Below are 24,722 nucleotides of genomic sequence, written 5' to 3'. Positions count from 1 at the left end.
GTTTCTCTCTCTCACCCGCACAAAGCGCCACTACCCCATGGCCCAAGCCCACTCAGCTCCCGCCAGGCTCCAGGACCATGCTGGGTCATCCCCAGCCCCGCTACCAACACACTCATGTGGTTGCTACAACAGAACCCACACCAAGCACTTTAGATGCATAAAATTTTTTTGGATGAAATATCCTTCCAAGTTTTGTTTTACCCTAGGGCAGAGAGGGGTAGTTAGGTGATATTTTCTCCTATTATTGGGGATTTAAGTTTTAGTAAAATTCTAATTTTTCCTTCTTCATTCAGACTCCTTGTAATTTTTTTGTCTTCTCTATGTTTAGGGGAGGGAAATAATAAAAGCAGGGTTCGTTTCATTAGAGGTCTCACCTCCCGAATATATTGTCATTAAACCAAGACAGGAGGGTTGTACTGTTTTCCTCCTATTTCCACTATTATGATAGGTGGAATATTTATGATAGATAAAATACCTTTATCCCTTTAGTGCTTACATTTTCTTTTCTATCAAAGCAAGGTGAGAAGTGCTGGTTAAATCAAAGGAGTACCCTACTTACATGATGACTATCTGGTCCAGTATGAGTGGACAAGCTGGCAGTCATGGGGACAACGGCCACTGCTGAATTGAGATAAAACAATTTTATTAGTTCTGCTATGTCTTTGCACCTTTGAAAGTCAGAGTAACATGATTCAGTAGGTGTTAATTTATTAGCATATCTGTTGTCTTTAGTGGATATAGAAGAATGTACCAAAAAAAACCCAAATGGTTTGCAATTGTAGGATTTTTTCTGAGGCTATCATTAAATTTTGCCTTAAATTAGGCACTTAAAAATTCCTTTCAGTTGAATCACAGTTAGTTTTTTAATCAACAGCTATAGAAGGTACTTTAGATATTACTTCATGCAACAAGGATATTATTCTATATTATTAAATTATTTTTCTACACTTTTTTTTCCTTCTGGATATCTATTTTTTTTTCTATTTTGTCAGATATAAACATGTACATACAAGTAAGGCTGATGCAGGAGTACCAAAATGCATGCATACCTCTCAGTTATGACAAACTTGGCAACTGTTTTCCATACCTTGTATATTCATGACTATTGTGCCTTCAGCATGTGAAGTTAAAGTACTTGTCTTAAAAAAAAAATTCACATTAAAGGTTTCTCTGTGGTATTATCAAGTTTTCCTTACAATGTGGGATCTCTTTGGGTGTCAAGATTTACTTTCCTGGGCCAAGGCAGATTTTTCTGCAAATAGATCTAAGTGAATTTGTAGATGTAGGAGAACTCTATTTTTAGGGTCATTGTCTCCAGAATTACTGTTGTAATCCTTTTCGTTTGACCCTGAATGCTCTTATTGAGGGAGGTCAAGTTAGACACCTGAACATAATTCAGAAGTAGAAACTCAGTGTAGGAGTTCACATTTAAGTTTCTTTATTGGTGACATGGAGTGCTTTAAAATTACAAGAAGAAACGTCATGCTGTTCCTGGAGTAGCTGAATTGTATAATTATTGGATTTCTTTGGGTTTCTTTACTTTGTAATAGTCAGTGGTACATTCCTCATGTGCTAAACTATTGGCAGACTCTTCACAAGATATGTAAATGGTTGACCTGGGTTGCACAAAAATTCTGGTATCCACCTTTTCACCAAATATGCCTTTTTGGCTTTTTGGTGTTTTGCCTTCTTTAAAGAGATTGAACTGCTGGTGTTTAATGACATTAGACCACCTGCAGTGACCTCCTCGGTGCTGTCAGAGACTGGACTACTGGTGCTCATGGCTCCATCAGCAGTGTGCTTTGCTGGTGTGTGCTTTGCTAACATTGCGCAGGGTGGCCACCCAGGTCAGGTGCCCAAGGTGTGCATAGAATCATAGAATCAGCCGGGTTGGAAAAGACCTCTGAGATCATCAAGTCCAACCCTTGAGCCAACACCACTGTGGTTACTAGACCATGGCACTAAGTGCCACATCCAATCTCATCTTAGAAACCTCCAGGGACGGAGAATCCACCACCTCCCTGGGCAGCCCATTCCAATGTCTGATTACTCTCTTTGTAAAAAATTTCTTCCTAATATCCATCCTAAACCTCCCCTGGCACAGCTTAAGATCGTGCCCTCTTGTCCTACTGCTGGTTGCCTGGGAGAAGAGACCAACCCCCACCTGGCTACAATCTCATTTCAGGGAGTTGTAGGGAGTGATGAGGTCTCCCCTGAGCCTCCTCTTCTCCAGGCTGAAAAACCCCAGCTCCCTCAGCCTCTCCTCATAGGACTTGTGCTCCGGTCCCTTCACCAGCCTTGTTACTCTTCTCTGGACCTGCTCCAGCCCCTCAATATCCTTCCTGAACTGAGGGCCCCAGAGCAGGACACAGTACTCCAGGTTCGGCCTCACCAGCACTGAGCATAGGGGAAGAATCACTTCCCTGGTCCTGCTGGCCACACTGTTCCTGATCCAGGCCAGGATGCCACTGGCCTTCTTGGCTACCTGGGCACACTTCTGGCTCATGTTCAGCTTCCTGTCAACCCAAACTCCCAGGTCCCTTTCTGCCTGGCTGCTCTCCAGCCACTCTGTGCCCAGCCTGTAGTGCTGCAGGGGGTTGTTGTAGTCAAAGTGCAGGACCCGGCACTTGGCCTTGTTGAACCTCATCCCATTGGAATCAGACTATCTCTCCAGCTTGTCCAGGTCCCTCTGAAGAGCCCTCCTGCCTTCCAGCAGATCAACACTCCCCTCTCAGCTTGGGGGGGGAGTCTGCAGATTTGCTAATGGTACGCTCGATCCCCTCATCTGATCATCAATAAAGATATTAAATAGAACTGGGCCCAACACTGATCCTGGGGGGACACCACTGGCTGCCAACTGGATGCAGCACCGTTCACCACCACTCTCTGGGCCCAGCCACCAGCCAGTTCCTGACCCAGCAGAGAGTGCCCTTGTCCAAGCCGTGGGCTGCCAGCTTTTTCAGGAGTGTGCTATGGGAGACAGTGTCAAAGGCTTTGCTGAAGTCCAGATAAACCACATCCACAGCGTTTCCCCCATCCACCAGGCGGGTCACCTGGTCATAAAAGGAGATCAGGTTGGTCAGACAGGACCTGTCCTTCCTAAACCCATGCTAGCTGGGTCTGATCGCTTGTCCATCCTGTAGGTGCTGTGTGATTGCACTTAGGATGATCTGCTCCATAACCTTGCCAGGCACTGAGGTCAGGCTGACGGGCCTGTTGTTTCCCAAGTCCTCCATGCAGCTGCTTGTAGAATAATTCATCATCCTCATCATCCTGGTTGGATGGTCTGTAACCCATCTGTCTGGACATTCCACCAGGATGTCACCTTGTTGGCCTTCCCCCCAATTTTGATCCACAGGCACTCAATCTTATCGTTACTGACCTCAAGTTCTACAGAGTCAAGAGACTCTCTAACATATAGAGCCACTCCTCCACTACTCCTACTTTGCCTATGCCTTCCGAAGAGCTTATAGCCACCCATGGCAGCACTTCAGTCATGGAAGTCATCCCACCACGTTTCTGTGGTGGCGACTACAGCACAGCTTTCCTGCTGCATGATGGCTTCCAGCTCCTCTTGTGTGTTACCCATGCTGTGTGCATTGGTGTACATGCACTCCAGCTGGGCTGCTGATTTCACTTCTAACTCTGGCTTTCCACCCTCAGGCTCATCTCCGGAGAGCTTGGTTTCAATCCCTTCCCCTTTCAAACCTAGTTGAAAGCCCTCCTGATCAGCCTCAACAACTTATGGGCTACAGTCCTTTTGCCCTTGCTAGACAGATGAAGCCAATCTGACTCTAGCAGGCTTGGTACCATAGAATTTGTCCCATGGACAAAAAAGCCAGAATTCTGCCGGCAGCACCAATCCTTTAGTCACCTATTGATAAGATGGGTTTTCCTCTCCTCATTCATCCCTGCTACTGCAGGAACTGAAGCAACACCACCTGTGCTCCTGTCCCATTAACTAATCCATCCAGGACCTTGAAGTCCTTTTTAATTAGACTGGTACCTCTTTCATTGATGTCATCACTGCCAGCCTGCACATCTGACACCTCAGGCTACAAGCTGGGTGTTAAACAAGATAAGCAAGAGGCAAATCCTGCAAGGTGGGGCAGTGTTTCTTTTTCCTTACACAGATGACTCAGCTGGGATAACTCCCAGGAACTTTCACACCAGCCTGAAGGTATTCATCTCTTGTTGATGAGCCATAATGGGCCACAATGGACTCAGCCACACTGATCTGAGAGACAGCTGCATCATCTTAGCAGGTGTCAAAGACTCCTGAAGCATCCCCGTGACTCACAGTATTACGTCATCCAGTGTAAAACTCCCCCGGCTCAGGGAAGGTATCACAGGTGTTCCCACCTGAACCTGAGCATATATAACACTGAGTTTCAGGGCTTCCCTCACCATCAAGGCTTCCACCACCACCTTAATGGATCTGGACTGTGACCATCACTTTGACCAATGCACATCGAAATTGCAGTGACCAGGTCTCATCACTGGATCCAACAGGTGTCTTGCAGGTCCTTCCAGTCACCTGGGGGACCTGCAGCCCCGCTCCGGCTGCCTGTACCAGCACTGCAGCCTCACTCCAGTGCCATGCAAGTGCCTGCCAGTATCAAATCCCAGCTAGCCACCGTTTCCTGCCAGCACTGGCTCTCCAACCATTCCTGCCAAGTTTTCCAGGCATGGGGGAGGCAAACCACATGGAAGGGTGGCCCATCTTGTCTCTGTCCTGTGGCCATGTGTGTTTTTCTCAGGTGGGGGAGAGCAGCCACCATCTCAGTTTGGTCTGGTGAGCCGGGCTTGGGAAGTCTCACCTTATCAGTTGATTTAACGCAGTTCTATCAGTATTGTTATTGGCACTTCTTCTTGGTAACGAGTTACTTTTTCACTTACATTGGGGTGTATTTGTTCTCTCTCTCCGTATTGGAGAAACCAGGGGTATTGAATTTGAGGGAGGAGACTTCTGTCTAAGATCTCCGCCCCTCCAAATTGTCTCAAACCAAGACAATGGTAAAAATTATTCAGTATAACAGCTGTCTTAAAAAAAAAAAAAAAGATGCTTCACAAAATTTTAGAGGAACCAGAGTTTTTCATGTTCTTATTTCTTATATTGATAGTTTGAGAGTTACAAATTTTTGACAGGCAAAAGACCTGGGAAAGATGCCAGTAAACTTAAATTGTACTTGAACTATTTTTCCTAAATTCTGAAGATTTTCCTGTTTTGATGTTTTCAGCACAAAATTCTGATTCTCGTGAATAGAAATGCCTTTTTTCTGTAAGAAGAATGTATCATGTTTGATACAATCCTGATCAAATGAAGGTTAGGTTTTTTTTGGAAATCTTTCTGTTTCTGTGATCTAGAGATCACAGTAGTAATACCACACAGGGGGACATGTCCTTTATTGGCAGAGCTGCCACTTAGCTGCTGCATCGCCAGTGTCAGATTTATTCATCTGTCTGTGCTAAAATATCTCCTCTCTTGATACTGTTCACTTCAGACACAAAATAGAGAATCTGCACTTGTTTGAGCAGGATGAATTAATACTGCAAACATTCATGACTGGTCAACTGTTTAAAGCAATCAGCACTGTAAATATGAACTCCATGAGTTATAGGCTTACTGAAACCATCAGTAGGAACTACCAGGGAAGGTTTGGGGTTGGCAAAGTACAGAGTGTTACAGTCTGTTTCATTGGATGATTTTTGCATAGCTAGGGCCCTAACCCTGTGGCTGAGGTGTGAGCCAGCAAAGGCCAATGGGCGTAAAACGAGGTCTAGTAAAGGGTGTTGTCTAAGGCTTGGGGTTAGTTTGGAGGAGAAACCACTGTAGGCCTAAAACTAAACTAGACTATGTTTATATTGATTTTAAATCCCTGGTATCAAGATGAATGTTCATTCATAGTGCCTGCACAGACTAAGCCTTTTGCATCAGGGATATATAGAGTTGGATCATGTAAATGTTTGTCTAGAGGCTCTTACAGATTTTTGGATTAGGATTGCATTTTGTATTGACATCTTTTTGTAGTGCTAGGGCTGATGAGCCTTGGCTAAGGGCTGCTGCTAGAAGAGACTATCTGGCTCTTTTTTTGTTCTGGTGGCTGGAGGTACTGCTTGCTGATTTGGAAATGGTATGGACTGGGTTCACTTAAGCAGAGTTGCTGCTGAGATTAGGATTTTGGCCACCAATTGTCCAAAAAGTCATGAAATACATCTCAAAACAGGATGCTGAATTACACAGAGCACTAGAGCTGGCCATACAACTCTTAGCTCAGCTGCAATCTAGTGCTGGCAGAAACTGGTGGTGAGATAAATGAATTTGGTTAAAGTCCAGGTTAACAGAAGAAAATAAGGTTGAGCTTAGTCAAGACTTCAGGGACTTGGAAGGGCAGGAAGAGATAATGTGTGTACAGGCAGCCAGCTGGCAGAGAGGTTGATGGGCCTTGTCAGGCTATGACCAGGATTGGATTAAATATCACTTTAAACAAGCAGCACATAGTGATTTACTTGGTGGCATGAAATAAGAAATTATTTCAATACTTGCTTTAGGGCAGAGGCCAAAACATGCAAATCTGCTCTAGCAGCAAGGAGTTATTGCTTATGCTTCACATATTGTTGGATATTTGAAATATTACCATATGAGTGCTGGGGGTAAAGACAATAAGGGTCTTTAGTGTAATTTAATTCTGATACTGGTGAAGTTTCCAGAAGAGATTATGCCTCATATTTGGGAGAAGGCTTCAGGTCAGGCAGAAAGTGATGAAGAATCTTGGAAGCACTGTCAGATCAGGGTTAGGATGGTGCTCCTGGAAGTAGATGATATAGAATTAAACCTGACTGGACAGATATAGTAACAGTTCATGTTTAGTTGATTCCACTTTTATTTTATCAAGTTCAACTGACTGAAACAGTTTGCTTCATCTAGAAGAGACCGATGGAATATTGTCCCTTCATTGTATAGCAATACTACTTCTTGAGATATGTGTCTTCCTGAGGTCATGTTTGCAGAGTGCAGATGGGATTTAGCTGGAAGCATGTCTGTAACATGATCCATATCACTGGCTTTTTATCAACCTATGTTTGCATTCAATACTTCTTAGTAATAGTCAGAAAAATCACCCATTCTGATTTCATGGTATCCAAAAAATATACAATTGTAATGATTTCTAGGTCAAGCTCAAGTAATGACTAGCCTGAAAAGAGATGTAATAATTATTTATCTTGACTAGATCTTGTGACAAGTTCAGGAAAATTCTGCCCTTTTTCTCCTATTTTGGCAAATGTCGTGAAATTTGTGGAAAACCATGAAATAGCCTTTTTGAAAACAATGTACAATTCTGTTTCATATCCACCTTTTTTTTTCTGTTCAGTATAAACTATTTCAACTAGTAGAACATGATCATTCTCCTAATCAATATATTCCATTTGCCCTTTAGATAACATTTACGTCGTGGGATGGTTACTGCATTGAACTATGCTCTGTGTAAAATGAAGAATACATCTAATTTTAAAACCCTTGGTGCAATGTTTCCACTGATCCCTTCTGGTTTTCCCACTCCAAGAAACATGAAATTATTACTACTCTTTGCCTCCTTTCTCCATTACTTTTATATTTGACATCTCTGTCATCATCATCACTTGCCTCTTTCCTAGCATCTTCATACAGTCATAGAAGAAAAAGCAAAGATCATCTAGTTCCAACCCCCCTTTCATGGGCAGGGACACCTTCCACTAGGTTGCTCAAAGCCCCATCCAACCTGGCCTTGAACACTTCCAAGAACAGAGCATCCACAACTTCTCTGAACAACATTTTACAGTCTCTCACCACCCTCACCCTAAAGAATTTCATCCTAATATCTGAACTAAATCTACCCTCTTTCAGTTTAAAGGCATTACCCTGCATCCTATCCCTACATGCACTTGTCAAAAGCCCCTCTCCAGCTCACTTATAGCCCCTTTTAGGTACTGGGTGGCTGCTGTAAGGTCTAATCTGAGCCTTCTCTTCTCCAAGCTGAATTACCCCATCATTCTCAGCCATTCCTCATAAGAGAGGTGCTCCAGCCCTCTGGTCATCTTCATGCCTCTCCTCTGAACTCACTCCAGCAGTTCTATGTCCTTCTTATGTCTTACTCTATTTAATGTTTAGTTTTTGTCAATGATCCATAAAAGGATTATCCTTATTTCCCTTCCCTGTCCTTTTTCTGGTTCCAGTGTTGTTATATAGTCATAGTTCTTTAAAATACACATAAATATGTAGTTTGCAACTAGTATTTAAATATATAAATGTATATTTTTCAAGTATCAATGTCCTATAAATAGATGCATAGTTTAATAAAATGTAATACAATTATTTAATATTTATTTCATAAAAACAGATAATTATATTGTATATAAATACATATGTTGAGAAAGAGTAAACTTGCTCTCTACAATTACCTGAAAGGAGGTTGTAGTAAGATTGGGGTCAGTCTCTTCTCCCAGGTAGCAAGTAATAGGACAAAAAGAAATACCCTTAAGTTGTGCTGGTGGGGCTTAGACTGAATATTAGGAAAAATTTCTTCACTGAAAGGCTGATTAAGCATTGGAACAGGCTGCCTAGGGAAGTGCAGAATCAACAGGCTTGGAAGCATTCAAAAAAATGAGTAGATGTGGTACTTAGAGACATGGTTTAGTGGTGGACTAGGCAGTGTTAGGTTAGTGCTTGGACTTAATGATCTTAGAGGTCTTTTCCAATCTTTATGATTCCATACGTATAAGAATCAGGACACAAATATATTCTCTTTGTCTGTGTTCTGTTATCTCCTTTTTCCTTCCGTTCTGTAAAATTCCATTGGTCTTTTTAGCAGTTGCTGCGCACTGAGCTGATATTTTCAGAGGAATACCTCATCATTCCCTACAACTACCCGAAAGGAGGTTGTAGTCAGGTGGGCATCGATCTCTTCTCCCAGGCAACCAGAGTAGGACAAGAGGGCATGATCTTAAGCTGTGCCAGGGGAGGTTTAGGTTGGATATTAGGAAGAAATTTTTTACAGAGAGAGTAATCAGACATTGGAATGGGCTGCCCAGGGAGGTGGTGGATTCTCCGTCCCTGGAGGTTTTTAAGATGAGATTGGATGTGGCACTTAGTGCCGTGGTCTAGTAACCACAGTGGTGTTGGCTCAAGGGTTGGACTTGATGATCTCAGAGGTCTTTTCCAACCCGGCTGATTCTATGATTCTATACCTACAGCAACCCTACTGCTATTCTGAATAGTAATAGATAATGTTGACAAGACTTTTGTGTATAACTAGCATATATAATTAACTGGATTTTCCCATAGGCATTGTTTCTTTTTTTACTGAACTCAAATTTAGTCTGTCAAAAGTTTGAGTGCTTTCACAGGTGCTTTCAGTTTTAGGTACTGTTCATAAATTTTTTTCTTTAGCAAACTTGGTAAGCTCATGGTGGACCCTTTATCTGGCTCATGTGAGGGTCTGGCTAACAACTTACTAGCACACATCCCTGAAAGATTCCACAGGTCCTTCATCAATGGCAAGAGCAGGTTGTAGGACTGTGCTTTGTTACCCAATCATCAGTTCATGGGAGGAGGATCTTATAGAAGAATCTGTCTAGGACCTTAGGTGAAGGACCTAGAAGAAAACCTGGAAGAATAAAGCTACTTTTATTTCTTTGGCAAAGCAAACCACAGTGCTCATAAAACATTACCCTTCTCAGAGTACTCTTTGAGTTCTGTTCTTTTTTTTACACTCTATCTACTCACCCAATAATGGAGGTAAAGATTATTGGACTGCAGTTTCATTCATTACTCATGAAAAGCCTCCTGAAAAATGTTACGATTTCTGTCTATATTCCTGTGTTTTAAACCATACATGATTTGCATTCCTGTGCTCTTCGAAGAGTACGTGATTTCAAACCTCTGGATGGATGCTATTTGGATCTGAAGATATGTTACCATTAATCTTACCTACTACTTTAAAATACTGCTGATCTGAAATGTACTGTCAGGTTTTTAGGCAACAGAGACATTTTCTTAGACATGTCATTTTCTGTTCCTCTGACAAATTATTTGTAATTTTTCCTTTTTTTCTGTAACTTTTTTCAAGTTCTGTAAGTGTATCTCTCAATAATCTGTCAGTTTTAAGTACTAAGAAGGCTTGGTGCCAACCTTGTTCATTTTTCATCATTTTAACAATTTGTGTGTATGTGTGTCAAACATTACCTTTTTAATTTGTTAATTTTATTTTTATACAGTATCAGTTACAATAGGATCCTCTTTTTTTACGTTGATTTCTTAAGTATTGTAATTATTAAATTAAGGTTAATAAATATTCTCCACTGAGGATTAAGGTAGCTTGCTCAAAGGTGAGCTCTCTTACCCTGGGAGCATGTTGATGGTGTTGAAATGGTCTTTCCCTAGTTGACTGGGATGTTATGGGTGGTATCCACAGCAGAGATGCAGCAGGTCTGGTTTTGGTGTATTTGGGTTGCCTTTGGTGGAATGACTTTTGTCTTCTCTTTTGAGAAACTTCCACATTTGTTGCACTTAATAGTGGATTCTGTACAGATTATTAACTGTTATAGCTAATAATGCAGGCTCCATTGCTGCCAGCTATCCTAGCCAATCCATTGCACTGATTTTCTCTTTTGTTCTTCCTTTGGGGAGAATAATGGAATTTGATAAAAGATTTGGACTTTTTATTTTGGCTTTGTGACAGAATTAATCTAAAGGCTTTTTAACATCCTCATCACCTAAAGGAACACTTTAATCCAATATTGGGGCATGGTACACAAGTTCAATTTGGAGATGCTTTGTAAAGTATGTAAATCAGTGATGTAATTTCACAGTGATTTCTCTCGCTGATTGAGAAGCTAAATTGTGAAGCAACAGATAAGATGTAAGAAAGACAAGCCAAGCTGATACAACACAGGATGGGGACAAGAATGCAGAACTGGACAGTAGACATTTTCCCAGAGATCAAAGGCAGAACTCCTTTCAGCATTCCAAGGGAATTAAAGGGCAAACTCAGGAGTTACGATGTATTCCTGTCTTAGACCATATGCTTGAAAGCTTTCGCATCTCTCAGTATTTACATTTCTTGCACTTCTTATGTTATTTTAAACAAGCTTGTAAAGCTATTTTCCCATGTCAGTGTCTGGCTCCTATTTCTGCTTCATGAACAAACTATTAATAGCAACAAATCTCTTGTGCATCCTGTTTCTTTTTCAGTGTAAAGTATCACTAGATATGAACAGCAGTATTGAAGCACTGGGTAAACAAATGAACTTTTTTTTTTTACTGACATGAAAGACAAAAAATTACATACACCGGATGAGGTTAGTTCTCCACACCCTCATTCCAGTTTCTTTGTATGCTACTTGGAAGACTTCAGTATTTAGTTTCTCATTAATATCAACCTGATGATTTGGGATTTGGAACTTGCAGAAAGCATTTGTAATAGTAATGTGGAAAAATCCATTAGAACTTTTATAGTAGGCGTGGTGGCATGGATCATGGTATACCAGATAAAATTGTGTAAGACAAAAGTGGCTGAAGTGTGTCCGGAGAAGGGCAACAAAGCTGGTGAAGGGTCTAGAGAGTAGGTCACATGAGGACCAGCTGAGATTGTTTAGTCTGGAGAAGAGGAGGTTCAGGAGAGACCTTGTCACTCTCTACAACTATCTGAAAGGAGGTTGTAGTGAAGTGGGTGCACCAGGGGAGGATCAGGCTGGATGTAAGGAAGAACTTCTTCACTGAAAGAGTGTTTAAGCATTGGAATGGGCTGCCCAAGGTGGTAGTGGAGACACCGTTTCTAGAAGGGTTCCAGAAATGACTGGATTTTGCACTTAATGCATGGTCTAATTGACGTGGTGGTGTTTGGTCAAAGGTTGGACTCCATGATCTTGGAGGTCTTTTCAACATTAATGGTTCTATGAATCTGTGGTGTGAAATAATAATTCCCTTTCTGTGTCCCCAGTTTGAGACACACACACAAACACATAAAAGAGAGAAATGATGTCTTTCCTCCTCTCCCCTGCCAACAACTGCATAAAATGAGAACATCTTACTGAATACCCTTTTCATGGCTTAGTTGGACAAATAACATTGATAATTTCTTGGTTATGACTGCTGGTTATGAACTGCTGATTAAATTTCAAAACTGTCCAAGTAAACTTACTGTAGTTTTGTAGGGCAGTCCATGTGTTCTTCAGTGAACAGAGTTTTGGAGCTATTGGAAAAACAACAAAATGCAAAGGTGAAGTCAGATCTTGCAGTCTCTTGTTCACAGGACAGATCAGAATAATCAGAATATCTCTAAAAGATTACACACATTTTGTGTTCAAATTTTTATCTTGTTTTTGTTCAACTTTCTGTGGATATCCCTCAAACCAAAGTTTATCAACTCTAAACTTCACCTGGGCAACAGCTTGTACCTCTGTTGCACCATCCCAGACAGTAATTTACAAAATCAGTTTAAAAGACAGTGTAAAAGTGATGATTCTTTTTTTCCAAGGTCTTTCTATAAGAAAAAAAATACGTCTGTTGAGAGTGACTGTAGGCTAGACAGTGGGTATTCTGAGGTCTCTGGATTTAACTTGCTCGTTATATGACTGACTTATATGAGTTATGTGACCTCTTGGCTCTCATGAAGTGACAAGGGCTGCTGTCTTGTTAGGAATGCTCCAAATTCCCTTGAAACCTAGAGGAAGTCAAGGATGATCTGTTGGTGCAATGCACAAATGCAGGGCTGAGTGCTCTGCAAGATCTGAGTACTTCTGCCTTCTGCTTTTAATAAATTTAGATGGGATTTTATTTGGGAATATAATGATCAGTTGCCATTTTTTCTAGCTCAGTAACCTAAGGATACGAAACTGTTAGTTAAAAGGCTAACTAAAGATTTTTAAGTGATGACCATCTCTTTTTGAAGCTTCAACATTTCTCACTAGCAGGATGTTTCTAATACTGCAAGGATAAAAAAAAAATTCCTCATACTAGCTGAGTATTTCAGTGTGTCGGATTTGACCCTGTGCAGCCAAATCAGGACATTTCTTAAGTCTCACTCTGAGTTTTGCAGGGCTCAAGCAGTCACTGATGTTTTCTCCTGGATAAAGATCTTAGCTTTAACAAACTGTCAAACAAAATCAAAAAGAATTTTTTGCAGTGTGGAATCACTATATATTGTTCCTCTTCTGCTTATAGTACTCCTTAGAAAAAACCGAAACAATACTGTGTCTGCTTCTTTCATTTGCTTGTTTTGTATCATTTTTGCTTATGGCTGGGATTCACTGTGATACTTTCCCATCTATGTTGTTATCATGGCTCTCGAGTGACTCCCACGTTAGGCTGGAGAAGATGTATATCTATCTTTTCTCTGTGTCAAAACAGACAGATAACTGCAGACATGCAGGAATAGTCTGCAGAGAGAGGAACTCTTCTTTCTTCCTGATTCTTTTTTTTAATGTGAAGTCTTTTTCCTTCCCCTTCCTTTTATAGTAGGCTCTGTGTAAGCTCTTGGTTTGTGCTTGATGATTCACTGCAGACTGTACTGCTGAATAGATCTTCTGAGTGTAGGAATCACTGGTGATCCTTAGAAAACAGAGTAAAAGCAGAATTCTCCCCAGTGAATGCCTTTTCTGCACATTCACATCAGAGACCTCCCCAAATGGCTTCCAGCACAACAGAAGAATTTTCTCAGGAGTGCTTGAGGCTTCATGAGCTGAGAAAGACCCATCTGAAGTGTGTAATTAAAGCAGCATCTCCTCACAAGGAATTAGATATCCTATTTCTGACACACAGACTCAAACAATATTAATCTGTGCAAAAGACCTTCCATTTGCTGAAGCAGTAGTATTGCTACAGCTGGTTTTTTTTTTTTTACTTTTTGGGAATTTACATCACTGCTTAATTAAAAAAGGACAGCCTTAGTCTCAGTGGACCAGACCTCTTAACACCTATAAACATTTTTGCCCTCCTCCTGCTCTTCAAGATATGCTTTGATTTGTAATCATGTTTCTGTCCATCTACAGGGGAAAACAACCCCAAATTTCATGGTTCATCTCAATGTGTCATATTTTTGCTTCTGTTTCACAGACCACTCTTTGGTGGTGTCTCTTGGTGCTTGGAAAGAGAGAAAAGGAAAGTCAGTTTGAAAAATGGTGTTTCCAAAACTGAGAAACTTGTTCGAAACATGAGAGAGAAAAAAAAGGAGGCGGCAGCAAAATACTTTAAACAATCTGATAAAAAGAACAAGGAGGATTGCACCTGAGAGTACCAGTACTGTCTTGGAGAAGGGTCCATCTTTTTTGGTTGTGATTTGGCAATTTTCTCTACTGTGATAGCATCATACCACTGATGCAAAGATGTTCAAGCGACACCGAGACACTATGTTCTGTGACAAATAACCAACTAGGAGAGGTTTTTTTGTTCTTCCCTTGTCAGCTGTTCATGCAGAGCCTTAGATAAAAGGACAAGCAAAATCCTGCAGAGATTTTGAAGTCCTCATAACTGTAGAGATACCAAACAGGAAGGATTTTTTACTGGGCCAGGTGCAAGTGGTGCTGTTTTAGCAGTGTGAAGGTCTTACTGCACTCCTGGCACTACCAACTCTTGTTTATGTGGGTAATCCATTCAGCACACACAGTACTAGAGGCATACTAGCTCCTAAGCTCAGGTGGCTTAAAAGTTGGCAGTACTTGTAGGTTCTGAAGATGTCTTTCCAAACATGCTCTTAGCTCCAGCCAAGAGTCCATGCCTATGACTGAAAGAAGCATTTTTACAAGCAAAATAAAGTAAGCAGGGCAGACTTATAATAATGACAGTACCACGAAGAAAATGAAAAAAACCTTCACTTCAGGAAAAAAAGTCTAGAATTAAAATTTTTATATTATTTATGTGTCTCACAGCACAGCCTCCCATTTTTTACTCTGTACTGTTAATATATTATACCTAGTCTTCAAATGTTTTTTGGGAAATATTAGAGATCTAAAATCCAAGTCCATGTGTCAGAGACAGCAGATAGTGGTAGGTAATTTTCTGATGAAGTAAAGATGATTTTACATATCCTCTGTCTCTGTAAAATTATTCAGGAGCACTAACCATGCATTTGCACTCACTCTATGAGAACATGGTCTCAACAATGATCACTGATTATGCCCAGAAATTTACTTGACTGTGTTTTCCAATAAAGATTTTGCTACCAATCTGTGATTCATTTTGTGTATTTCATTTTCCTATTGCAAAGTGTATCTGGTATTTCATGTAGCTGCAAGATGTCTCATGCCTGCAAGATGCATGTGGCAGAATACTTCTTCCCAGCATTTACATCAGTTTCACTCTTTGATGTTACCTCTTTTTCAGATTCATTATGCTGGTGCTGCTGACAGTTCAGTTCAGTTCATCTTCTATCAGCCTATCATTCACCGATGGAGGGAAACTGATTTTTTTCCTTGTTCGGCATCCTGTGGAGGAGGTAATGAATTACCACTGTAATCCAAAAAGTCATTTGCATACAGGACCTGTCCTGTCCCAACTGCTGCCCTTGGTTTTGGGTCTTTAAAATGGGCAAAATCTGAAAATGAAAATAGTTGCAACTAAATGAAGGGAGTGATTTAGCAACGTGGTAGTAGGCTGTAGTTTTTTAGCATTGTGCACACTCCACACATAAAGTACATCTCGATATCTACATGTCTGCATTTAATGCTACAGCTGTCAAACATAAGGGCTGATGGGATTTGGGCCTGCTTTGGAATCACAAGATGTCTCTATTTGTCCCCTGTCTATACTGAAACTGAGGGCACAAATGTTGATGGCCAAGAAACCTCAGCCTTTGATTTTTCTTTTTTTGTTCTAGGCTTCTGAATTTTTGTTTGACCATACTGGTTATCTTTTTGTTTCCTACTACATGTTATTTATATGCTGTTTTCAATCTGGTCTGTAAATCAACAGCTGTTATGTGCAAAAGCACTGAAGCAAACTGAAATTAGTTTGCTTTTTACCAAATCAGAACTTGGATGCATTTCAGAGAGAGACAGGAAGAGCACCACATCTTATATGATTTATTCTACTGTGTATTGCAGGTTATCAACTGACATCTGCTGAGTGTTTTGATCTGAGAAGCAGCCGGGTAGTAGCAGATCAATACTGCCACTATTATCCTGAAAATATCAAGCCAAAGCCAAAACTTCAGGAGTGTAATCTGGATCCTTGTCCTGCAAGGTCAGTCAGCTTGAATTTTAAAAGAGGCTGAGGTCTAAAGGAGTAAAAGTAGGAAAATATTCTGTTGCTTTTGCGCACAGTGTCATTTATCCTGTATAATTCAACCTCTTTCTCATCTGAAAAATGCACTGTGTAGAAGAACACCTCTGTTTAGCACCTTCACCGTTGCAAGGACTGATTTGAAATGGTTGTTTCTTCCCTTCCAAAATGCATTTTGCCTCATTAATCATTACAAAGTACAGGAAAACAAATGCTCCATGATTCCATCCCCATGATCAGCATGTCCCTTAAGTGAAAGTAAGATGGGAAAAACTCTTCAGTAAAAATGTTGTTGGAAAATTACTGTCATCACAATTAGAGGAATTATTTTTATGTGGTTTTTTTAAAACATTCTCCTTAATAAAAAGCTTAGTTGCAGTTATGGCAGCTTGTAAGAATGTAATGAGTAAATTTTTTCTAATTATCAATATCCTTTTGCCCTGCACAAAAGTCTCCTCCCTGCTACCCCACAGAATCACAGAGTGGGTAAAGTTGGAAGGGATCACAGTGGGTCATCTGGTCTGATCTGCCTGTTCAAGCAGGATCATCCTAGAGCACATTACACAGGATTGCATCCAGGCGGTTCTTAAGATGGTTAGATTTACCTGTTACAGTACCAATGAGAAAGTAATTTTATGTAGTTGCTTTATTTATTTATTTATTTATTTATTCTAAGCTGCTTTAAAAAAAAAATACAGTTCTGTGTCAAATATGTAATTTGCCTTTTGGAATTTATGGATATTTTTCATACTTTTCCCAATGATTTTAATTGATATATTCTCAAATGGTAAGACAGACGACTGCACAGTGCATGGGAGGAAAGAGAGAAGAAAAATAACAACTGGGTAGATGTCAGAAAGCAATTTTTGTTTTATACAAGACATACCAAGGCGAAGTTGTTGATATAAAGACCCTGAGGGGAGGGAGAGTCATTTAGAAGTACAGCTATGCTATCCTAGGGTACACGCTGTAACAGAGAGGAATTGGCTTTTTGAAAACATCCTCACAGAATGCCAAATTGCAGATGATAACACCTATTTCAGGCACTGTGAAGAGATCAGTTTTTAGCAGTCTATGGCAATGATAATTAAACCATGTGTTGCTTAGAATTTGAAATCTCTGCACCTTGAACAAGTAATTTTTTATAAAGGTGAGATACTGTTGTGCTGAAAAGATGTCCTGTTTAAAGCAAGAGGTTTTTCTGGAGGCTGACACCAAAGGACAGCTTTCTCAGCAGTCCTTTTCATTAAAGTAGGGGTTTTTTTAAGTATCCACTGACATTCCATTTTAAAATGTTTAGGTAGGGACATTGGCTTTTACCAATCTGTAAAGTAGTAAGACCATATGAAAGAATATATAAATACAAAGTATGTGATAGTTCTTCAAGATTCACATTGATAACCTGATAAAATGATCAGAATACTACCTATATATCAGGACTAAGCATGGTGCTCCAGATATGTAACTTATACTGGTATTGCAACTGGGAATTATACTCACTGCAAAAATAGGCATTTAGAAACCAATGTTGCCTGTACCTGTGGTGTTGCTGTAGGTGTCACCTACCCCAGCTCTGAAGGGAAATAGTAATGGTTTTACAAAATAACACATGGGAAGCATTAAGGGATACCATCTCTTTGAGGACCTCAGTAACTGTTTCTCAACACAGAAAGTGTTCTTGTAGCACAGGGAGATAATGCCACAGTGTGGCATCTTTAGAGAGCACTGAAGTGCAGTATCACCCACCTTAGTGTCAGGATTTGTAGTGTTAAAGTGGAATCTTTTTCACAGGCCTGTCGTCTGTCCAGTGATAATCATAGCTCTCATGGATATGCTGGCTCAGATGCTGAACTGTTGTCTTCTGTGGTGAACTTTTTCATGTCTTCCCGGTGTTTCCTTTAGCTTAATGAATTAGCTGTCCACAGCCAACTTAAGTTACTTCAACTTTTTATTATTATGTGCTCATTACTAATAATATCTTTAACATACTCCAGACCATTGCTTAGATGGCACACTCCCTGCCATGCAGATCATTTACTCTCAAGTCTGACAGATTTCAGTGAAGGCTTAAGCCTGGGCTGTGTGAGTCCCCATCAGGAAAGACGTATGATAGCTCCAGCCACCTGGGAGCATGGGCAGCCATGCTGCTGTAGCCCTATGAGTAGTACACCCCTGGGAAAACAGAGACCTCAGCAGAAGTGAAGGCTGTGAGCCAAAGGCATGTGAGCATCCTGCAGAGGCTGGGCACTGGCACAGCAGGGTGCAGGACGCCAGCAAACCAACAGCAGGTGCCCCTACCCACTCCTGTCCTCAGCACATCATCCTCGTGCAGGGTCACACCACCCTGAGGCATTTTGGGGGTAGATGTCCTTTCTCTCTGCTGGCTCCTCTCCCAGTTCTAGCACCCATTCCCCTACTTGGCTCAACAGATGTCCAACGGAGACTTGCCAGGATGCAGGAGAGGGAGATGGGAAGGGCTGGCACCTTGTCAGGGAGAGGGAGTCATTAGGGACAGGAGAAAGGCATTCACATTTGTCACCTATGCTAAACGGGGGTAGCTTAAGGAGGAAAAGGAGCAATTGGGGAAGAGGACATCAAACATGACTTTCAAGAAATGCAGCTGCAGGCAGTCATCCCAGGGGAAAGCAGAATGCTTGCAGAGGTGGCAGACCTGGTTGCAGCACTCCCACCTCTGGCATACGCAGCTCCTGCTCCAGCCATACATGTCCCTTGGAAGAGCAACTGTGCTGAGGCTGCCAGCACTCAGAAGGAAAACAAAGCAATCTGCATACTATATGACAGGACTTTTTGGTCTGAAAGGCATGGGAGATTTCAGACATATGAGACACAACAGCTCAACAAAATAATTTGCTTTGTACTTCTGCTCCTACCAAAGCTCTAGGTATATTGCGAATGAGTCCTGTTAACTACTTGCACATATTTCAGTGAAGGAATTGTTATTTCCTCTGTTCATTTAGCACACCATCTGCTTTGCATTGGCTCAGTGACATATAGCAAACAGAGCCCATAAAGTAGATCTCTTCCATCTTTTTTATAGGAGTATGATGGTAGATTCATAGAATTTAAACCACTTTGTCCAGTCAAAAAGTAATGATTCACTAAAGTAATCCCTTCAGATTTTTTTTAAAGTGTTCACTTAGTCTTGAGGTTTTTTCTGGAACATATACAAAAACCTCACACAAGACTAGCTAGAAAAGATGCAGTTGTCATTAATGATACAATGACCACCTGTTCTTCTGTTGTATCTTTAAGCCAGTTTTTTTGAAAAGTCATAAATTAAGCTATTGTGTATTATTGTGGGGGTCTTGTGATTACATTGCTGTGAATCACTGTCTTGCAGTTACAGAATGAGAGCCTTTGGCAGGCCCTCACATATGCACAAGGATAGTGTCAGTAATTCTGTGGAGCTCAGTACTGTTTACAGAAGTGCAGTTTATGTATGCAGAATTCTTTGAGGGTCAAACCTTTCCAATGAAAATATTAATCTAGTGTTTTTAACATGTTATTTCATATTCATAACAGTGTTTCGATGTGGTATGGTTATTTCTATCTGAATGGTCTTGGGAATTATGCATTCTAAAACATGTAGACCTGGATTATGCATACAGATCATGTTTGTTAGAAAGAAAGTATTTTCACTGCAGTGAGTGAGAAATATTTTGAAATCTGTTTCTTTCTTAGGCGGTAGGTGCTTTTATAGTGTAATTATTTCATTTTGAACTCGGTATATAAATGTTTTTTTCCAACTGCTTCTCAGCAAGCTGATGAGCTGGAAAGTGCAAAGGCTTCAGAGTGGAACTTCACAGCACTGCTGAAAGAGTCTGGAAAACAGTAGATTTCCAAAAGCATGGGCAAAAAAACCCTCAGAAAAAGTTCCTTTCCATCTTCTTAAAATACTTGTACTCAATTCTTCTTAAATTCTTCAAGCATTTACCCTCGAAGCTAAGTCTGAAAAGACTTCTTCCCTGACCATCGTCTAAATGACCCATCTGACTTGTCCAAAGTTTCCCAGTGCCAGAACTACCTCTTCTAGCTTTTGAGATTTTTGTGGGGACAAGCAGCTCTCCAAAGATGCAAATATGCGCACTCGTGCGGAGGGTTCCTTTGACTGCAGAGGCTGCTACTTTTACAAGGAACTGTCTAGTCCCCATCACGCATTTCCAGGTCTCCAACTGCTTCTCGTTCTTCATCTGGAAAATTCCAGTGCACTGACCTGCTGCTGACTCCTTGCTGTGAAAACACAGTGGGATCCATTCTTCTGTCCTGGACAGGTTATGCGCTAAAACCCCCTGTTGACTGAGAGGAGAAGAGACCCCTTCAGCCTTAGCCTGACAAAACTTCTTTAAATGCTTACAGCATACTTTAGTGAACTGTGTTGAGGATAGAGAATACGTTCCCCCTTTCCTCTTCTTTGCTCCTTCCCCCTTGCAGAAATTCATAGCAGGATACCAGCACCTCTCATCTGTAAAGGACTCCCAAAACCCACCTTTTTTCTTGTCATCCAGTTTCATCTCTCCATAACTTGGGTAAGGACACACTTTTTATTTCAATGCAATTGGTATTCATTTTTCAATGGTTCCACCCACCTGCCCTGTCCAAATCCCCAGGTGGATTTGATGAAAATGATAATTGAAGTGCTCTGAGATCATCTGTTTGATGTTAATAGATATGCCTGAATTGGGAGAATAATGGTTAGAATTATTCTGAGTCAGAATTTACAAAAAGTGGGGATAAAATATGAAATTCCGGACTAGTAATTCAGTGAGACCCTATAGTTGCCAACAAGACAAGTGACATCTATCTCACACATAACTGGCATGATAGTGTTTCAGATGATTGCTAATTTTGATCTATACTATTGCTTTTTATAACCTGTAGATGTTATATTATTTAGATATCATACCAATAACACTACTGCAAAGCAAGCCAATCAGTCACAACAGCACAAAAAACAAAGAAATAAAAAACCCAGTCTGACATGTTAATCTCTCAAGCTCCTCATTTCTTCCAGAAAAAAAAGGCAAATAAAGAAGCAGATCTGGTCTAATTTAAGATGAGGAAACAAGAATTGCAGATTTGAATTCTTGCACAGTGATTCCCCAAATTTCTAATCTTGGCTCCTATTAAAGCAGAAGTTTTATGTGAAGGGCAGAAACAACCATATATTTTAAAAAGGATTTGATCTAGAGCTCTCAGAAGCACAGATAAGTTCCCTTATTAAGCACAAGTATTAAGCATAGAAACATTGTTTTTATGCTAGGTAACAACACAATAAATTTAAATAATATTTGGATCACTTGTGGCAATGGATTGCTTCTTTGGCAAACAGTAATATATTTATAACAATAAAGTAGTAATCATTTTTTGAACAACTCAGAAACAATAGGATGGGAGCATAAGTTTTGTTTTAAATGACAGCTTAGGTAAAATATCTTGTTTGGCTGGTTTGTAATACTGTAATACAAAAAGTTGTAAAAGGTAATACAATATCGTAATGTAAAAAGTTGTATAACATAATCATTTAGTGTCTATTTTATTATGTGTACCTTCCACTCAGAGGGTTGGCATTATTGTTCCTAACAGTGATGGATACAAGCAGATCATGCCCTATGACCTCTACCATCCCCTTCCTCGGTACGTAAAACAGTCAACCGGTTCTAGGCTTAACAAATACATTTTCTTCTTCTTTTTCTCTTCTCTGCAATTCTGCTTTGCTCTCAAACTAAGTTAAAAGATGCTGCTTTTCTCTTGCTCTGATTTCCTACAAATTAACCTAGAGATGTTCAAGTGCTAACTTGTCTGTCAATGCCGAACTGAAATCGTATTCTAGCTGAAGCAGAAATGCAGACTTACTAAGTGTGTGGTCCCTTTCTTTCTCTCTTTCCTCAGCCCCCACCTCCCCTTTTCTCTTGCACTTTTCCTTTTTTTCCTTTACTTCTCTGTGAACAGGACTATAACCTGTTGCTCTGTAATTAACCAAAGGACTTTCCCTCTCTTCCCCCCCTATAGTGCTGCTTCTTGAATGCTTATAAATTGTTAGATTTTGAGGTTTGACAGCATTAGTGTTGTGTTCTGATCCTACAAACCCATGCTAATGCCTTCCCTGGGGTCATTAATTCATTGGCCTCTCTAAGAAATAAGAAATCACAGGTACAAATCAAGGCCTGATTTTTATTATTAATTATATCACAATTAAAATGTCTATAATGTAGGATTTAAGATTCTCATGGAAATAATCAGATGAGTAATTATTCTTAAAACTGTGAATAAGACTCTTGATGATAAAAATGTTTGATAGTTGAATGATAATAACCTTTAGGTTTCGAAATACCACCTGGACGTGCCATGGTATTGTGCTGTTTCCTTCTTCATTGATTCATTGTGTCATGGATTATGAAATCACAGAAAGAACCCTGTAGGAAACTGCTAGTCTCATCCTGGTGAGGAAAAGACCTCCCTCAAACTGTGTCATGGCCTAATACAGAGAGCTTTCAGCATCACTGCAAACGCAGTGCAGTGCAGAGCAACTTACTAGACAAGTGTTGTGATGGCCATTCATGTTCACATCGTTTGTCAGTTATCTGTGCCATTAGGGTTAGGCTTTTCTCTTCCTAGATAAGTGCTTATTGTTAGGTACACATAGTCAGTATCCCCAGATATTTGTGAGATACACTTATGAAATATATCTCTGCATCTAATTCTGGTTTTCTGGGAAACACTTTTCTCTGTTCTTTATTTAAAAAAAACCACCCTCATGCATACTTCCAAGCCTCAGAAGTTAAACTTGCTTGTAAGGAATATAGAAGCTTTAACACTCTAGCTTTAAATTAAACAAAGTATATTTCAATTGTGTACAAAGGGCTTGAACATTGATAAAAGACAGAGAATAATTTTATATCAGGAGGTGATTCAGCAGTACTTAATAGTGTAGGGATTGTATTTAGGTAAAAAGCATTCTGAGCTGGCAGCTAGGCGGAGGCTTTTTTACTGCTGAAGAATATCCAAAAATAAAGGATCAAAATGCCCTGCAGTATTTGGCTTTCAGTAATACTGAAAGAAAAAACAAAACAACATCCTTCCCTGAAAATGATCAAAAGCTGTTCTGGATTATGGTTTCATCCCATAACTGTCCCTTTACATCCACTCTCCCAGGCTTATTGCTCTCCTTTAAATCCTTTAAATATGTAACTTATTATCAGCACAAAATGATGGCTGTGGCATGGTGTAAAAATGGTTTCACCACTCCTATTGGTAAGTCGTAGTATTAATCAGTGGTCTTAACATTCATAAATGATTATTAGTATAAAGCATTTCACCTTGAGTTTTATGGTACTTTCAGGCAGTAGCCAAGTGTAGGTAGTGCTAGGTGTACTGGAAAAGATAAGAATATGGTTGATATGATGAAAAATCTGAGAGAAAAATAAACATTTTTCATATTGCTTGACAATCTTGGGAATTCTGTAATTGTTACTTAACAAAAATATTTCCTTTGTTTTAAGTGGGAGAAAAAAATCCTCACCTTTCACGTTTTTTTACTTCTTGCCTGAAGGAGAAAGTAGGCATGGCGTTTTCCACAAAAACTATTCTTTGAAGTCAAAAAATGGAATCTTATGACCAAAATAATTGCTTCAAACAGTATTTGTAATATCCTTATCAAAAGGACACTTGCCTTTGGGGGAAAAAAATGATTTTGTGAAATGTTTCCAGGTAGGTAGAACATACTTCTGTACCATCAGGGATGTACAGGATTATGTAGGAATAGCCATACTGGATCATGAGAATGGTCTCACAGCCAATCTGTGGCAATGGCTTGAATATAAGAGAGGCAATACCAGACTATATTATGTGGACAGACACGTACATATATAAAGGAATACATACCGTATGGTATATGTATCACTAAAAAAAAAAATTATTCTCAAAAGTATGCATAGCCTTTCAGAACATATATGTTGTTCTTTGGATTTGTCATTACACTCTCAAATGGCACCTGTAGACAAAAAAAAAGATGGTTTCTCAGTTCCTCTCACTGCCTTAATTGGAAGGAAACAAGGTCCTTTTGGTTTATGCATCAGAGGACATGTATCTTATCAGTATAGTTAGATCTTCTTTTCAGTATTTTCCTCCCATTTTTTTCTTTTTTCCTCTGCTGAGTTGCTTCCCTGGAAAAAAACCACTGCTGTTTCCCTTTATTTTCTTGCAAAGGAGACATCAGCCTCACAGCACACTGAGTTTCCAGTGATTTGTGACAAAGATTCCTCAAAATATGACAAATTGTGAAGATAATTTAATTCCATCAAGTAATAAAAAAAGAAATTAGGTTAAAAGTATTTAGATTTTCTGTGGTAGTAGTAATTGGGTTAGTGGGAGAAAGGCTGTTCCATATTACTTATCTGTGACTTAAAGACATCAGCCATGAGCATTCTTTGCTGCTATGGACACTTAT

The 24,722-nt window shown here is 40.0% G+C and overlaps 1 protein-coding gene across 1 annotated transcript in view; it reads left to right on the top strand.

Moving 5' to 3' along the window:
• ADAMTSL1 (ADAMTS like 1) overlaps positions 1-24,722 on the top strand; it is a 404,153-nt gene that overhangs the window by 282,826 nt on the left and 96,605 nt on the right. The window contains 3 exon segments of the mRNA XM_027670722.1: positions 15,359-15,470; positions 16,078-16,216; positions 21,860-21,910. Coding sequence (XP_027526523.1) covers positions 15,359-15,470; positions 16,078-16,216; positions 21,860-21,910 — 302 coding nt within the window.

The sequence above is a fragment of the Neopelma chrysocephalum genome, unplaced genomic scaffold, assembly GCF_003984885.1.
Source record: "Neopelma chrysocephalum unplaced genomic scaffold, ASM398488v2 Primary Assembly neopelma1_96926, whole genome shotgun sequence".
Lineage (NCBI taxonomy): Eukaryota > Metazoa > Chordata > Aves > Passeriformes > Pipridae > Neopelma > Neopelma chrysocephalum.
Note: the sequence above shows the minus strand (reverse complement) of the source record. Positions and strands in the feature narration are given on the sequence as shown.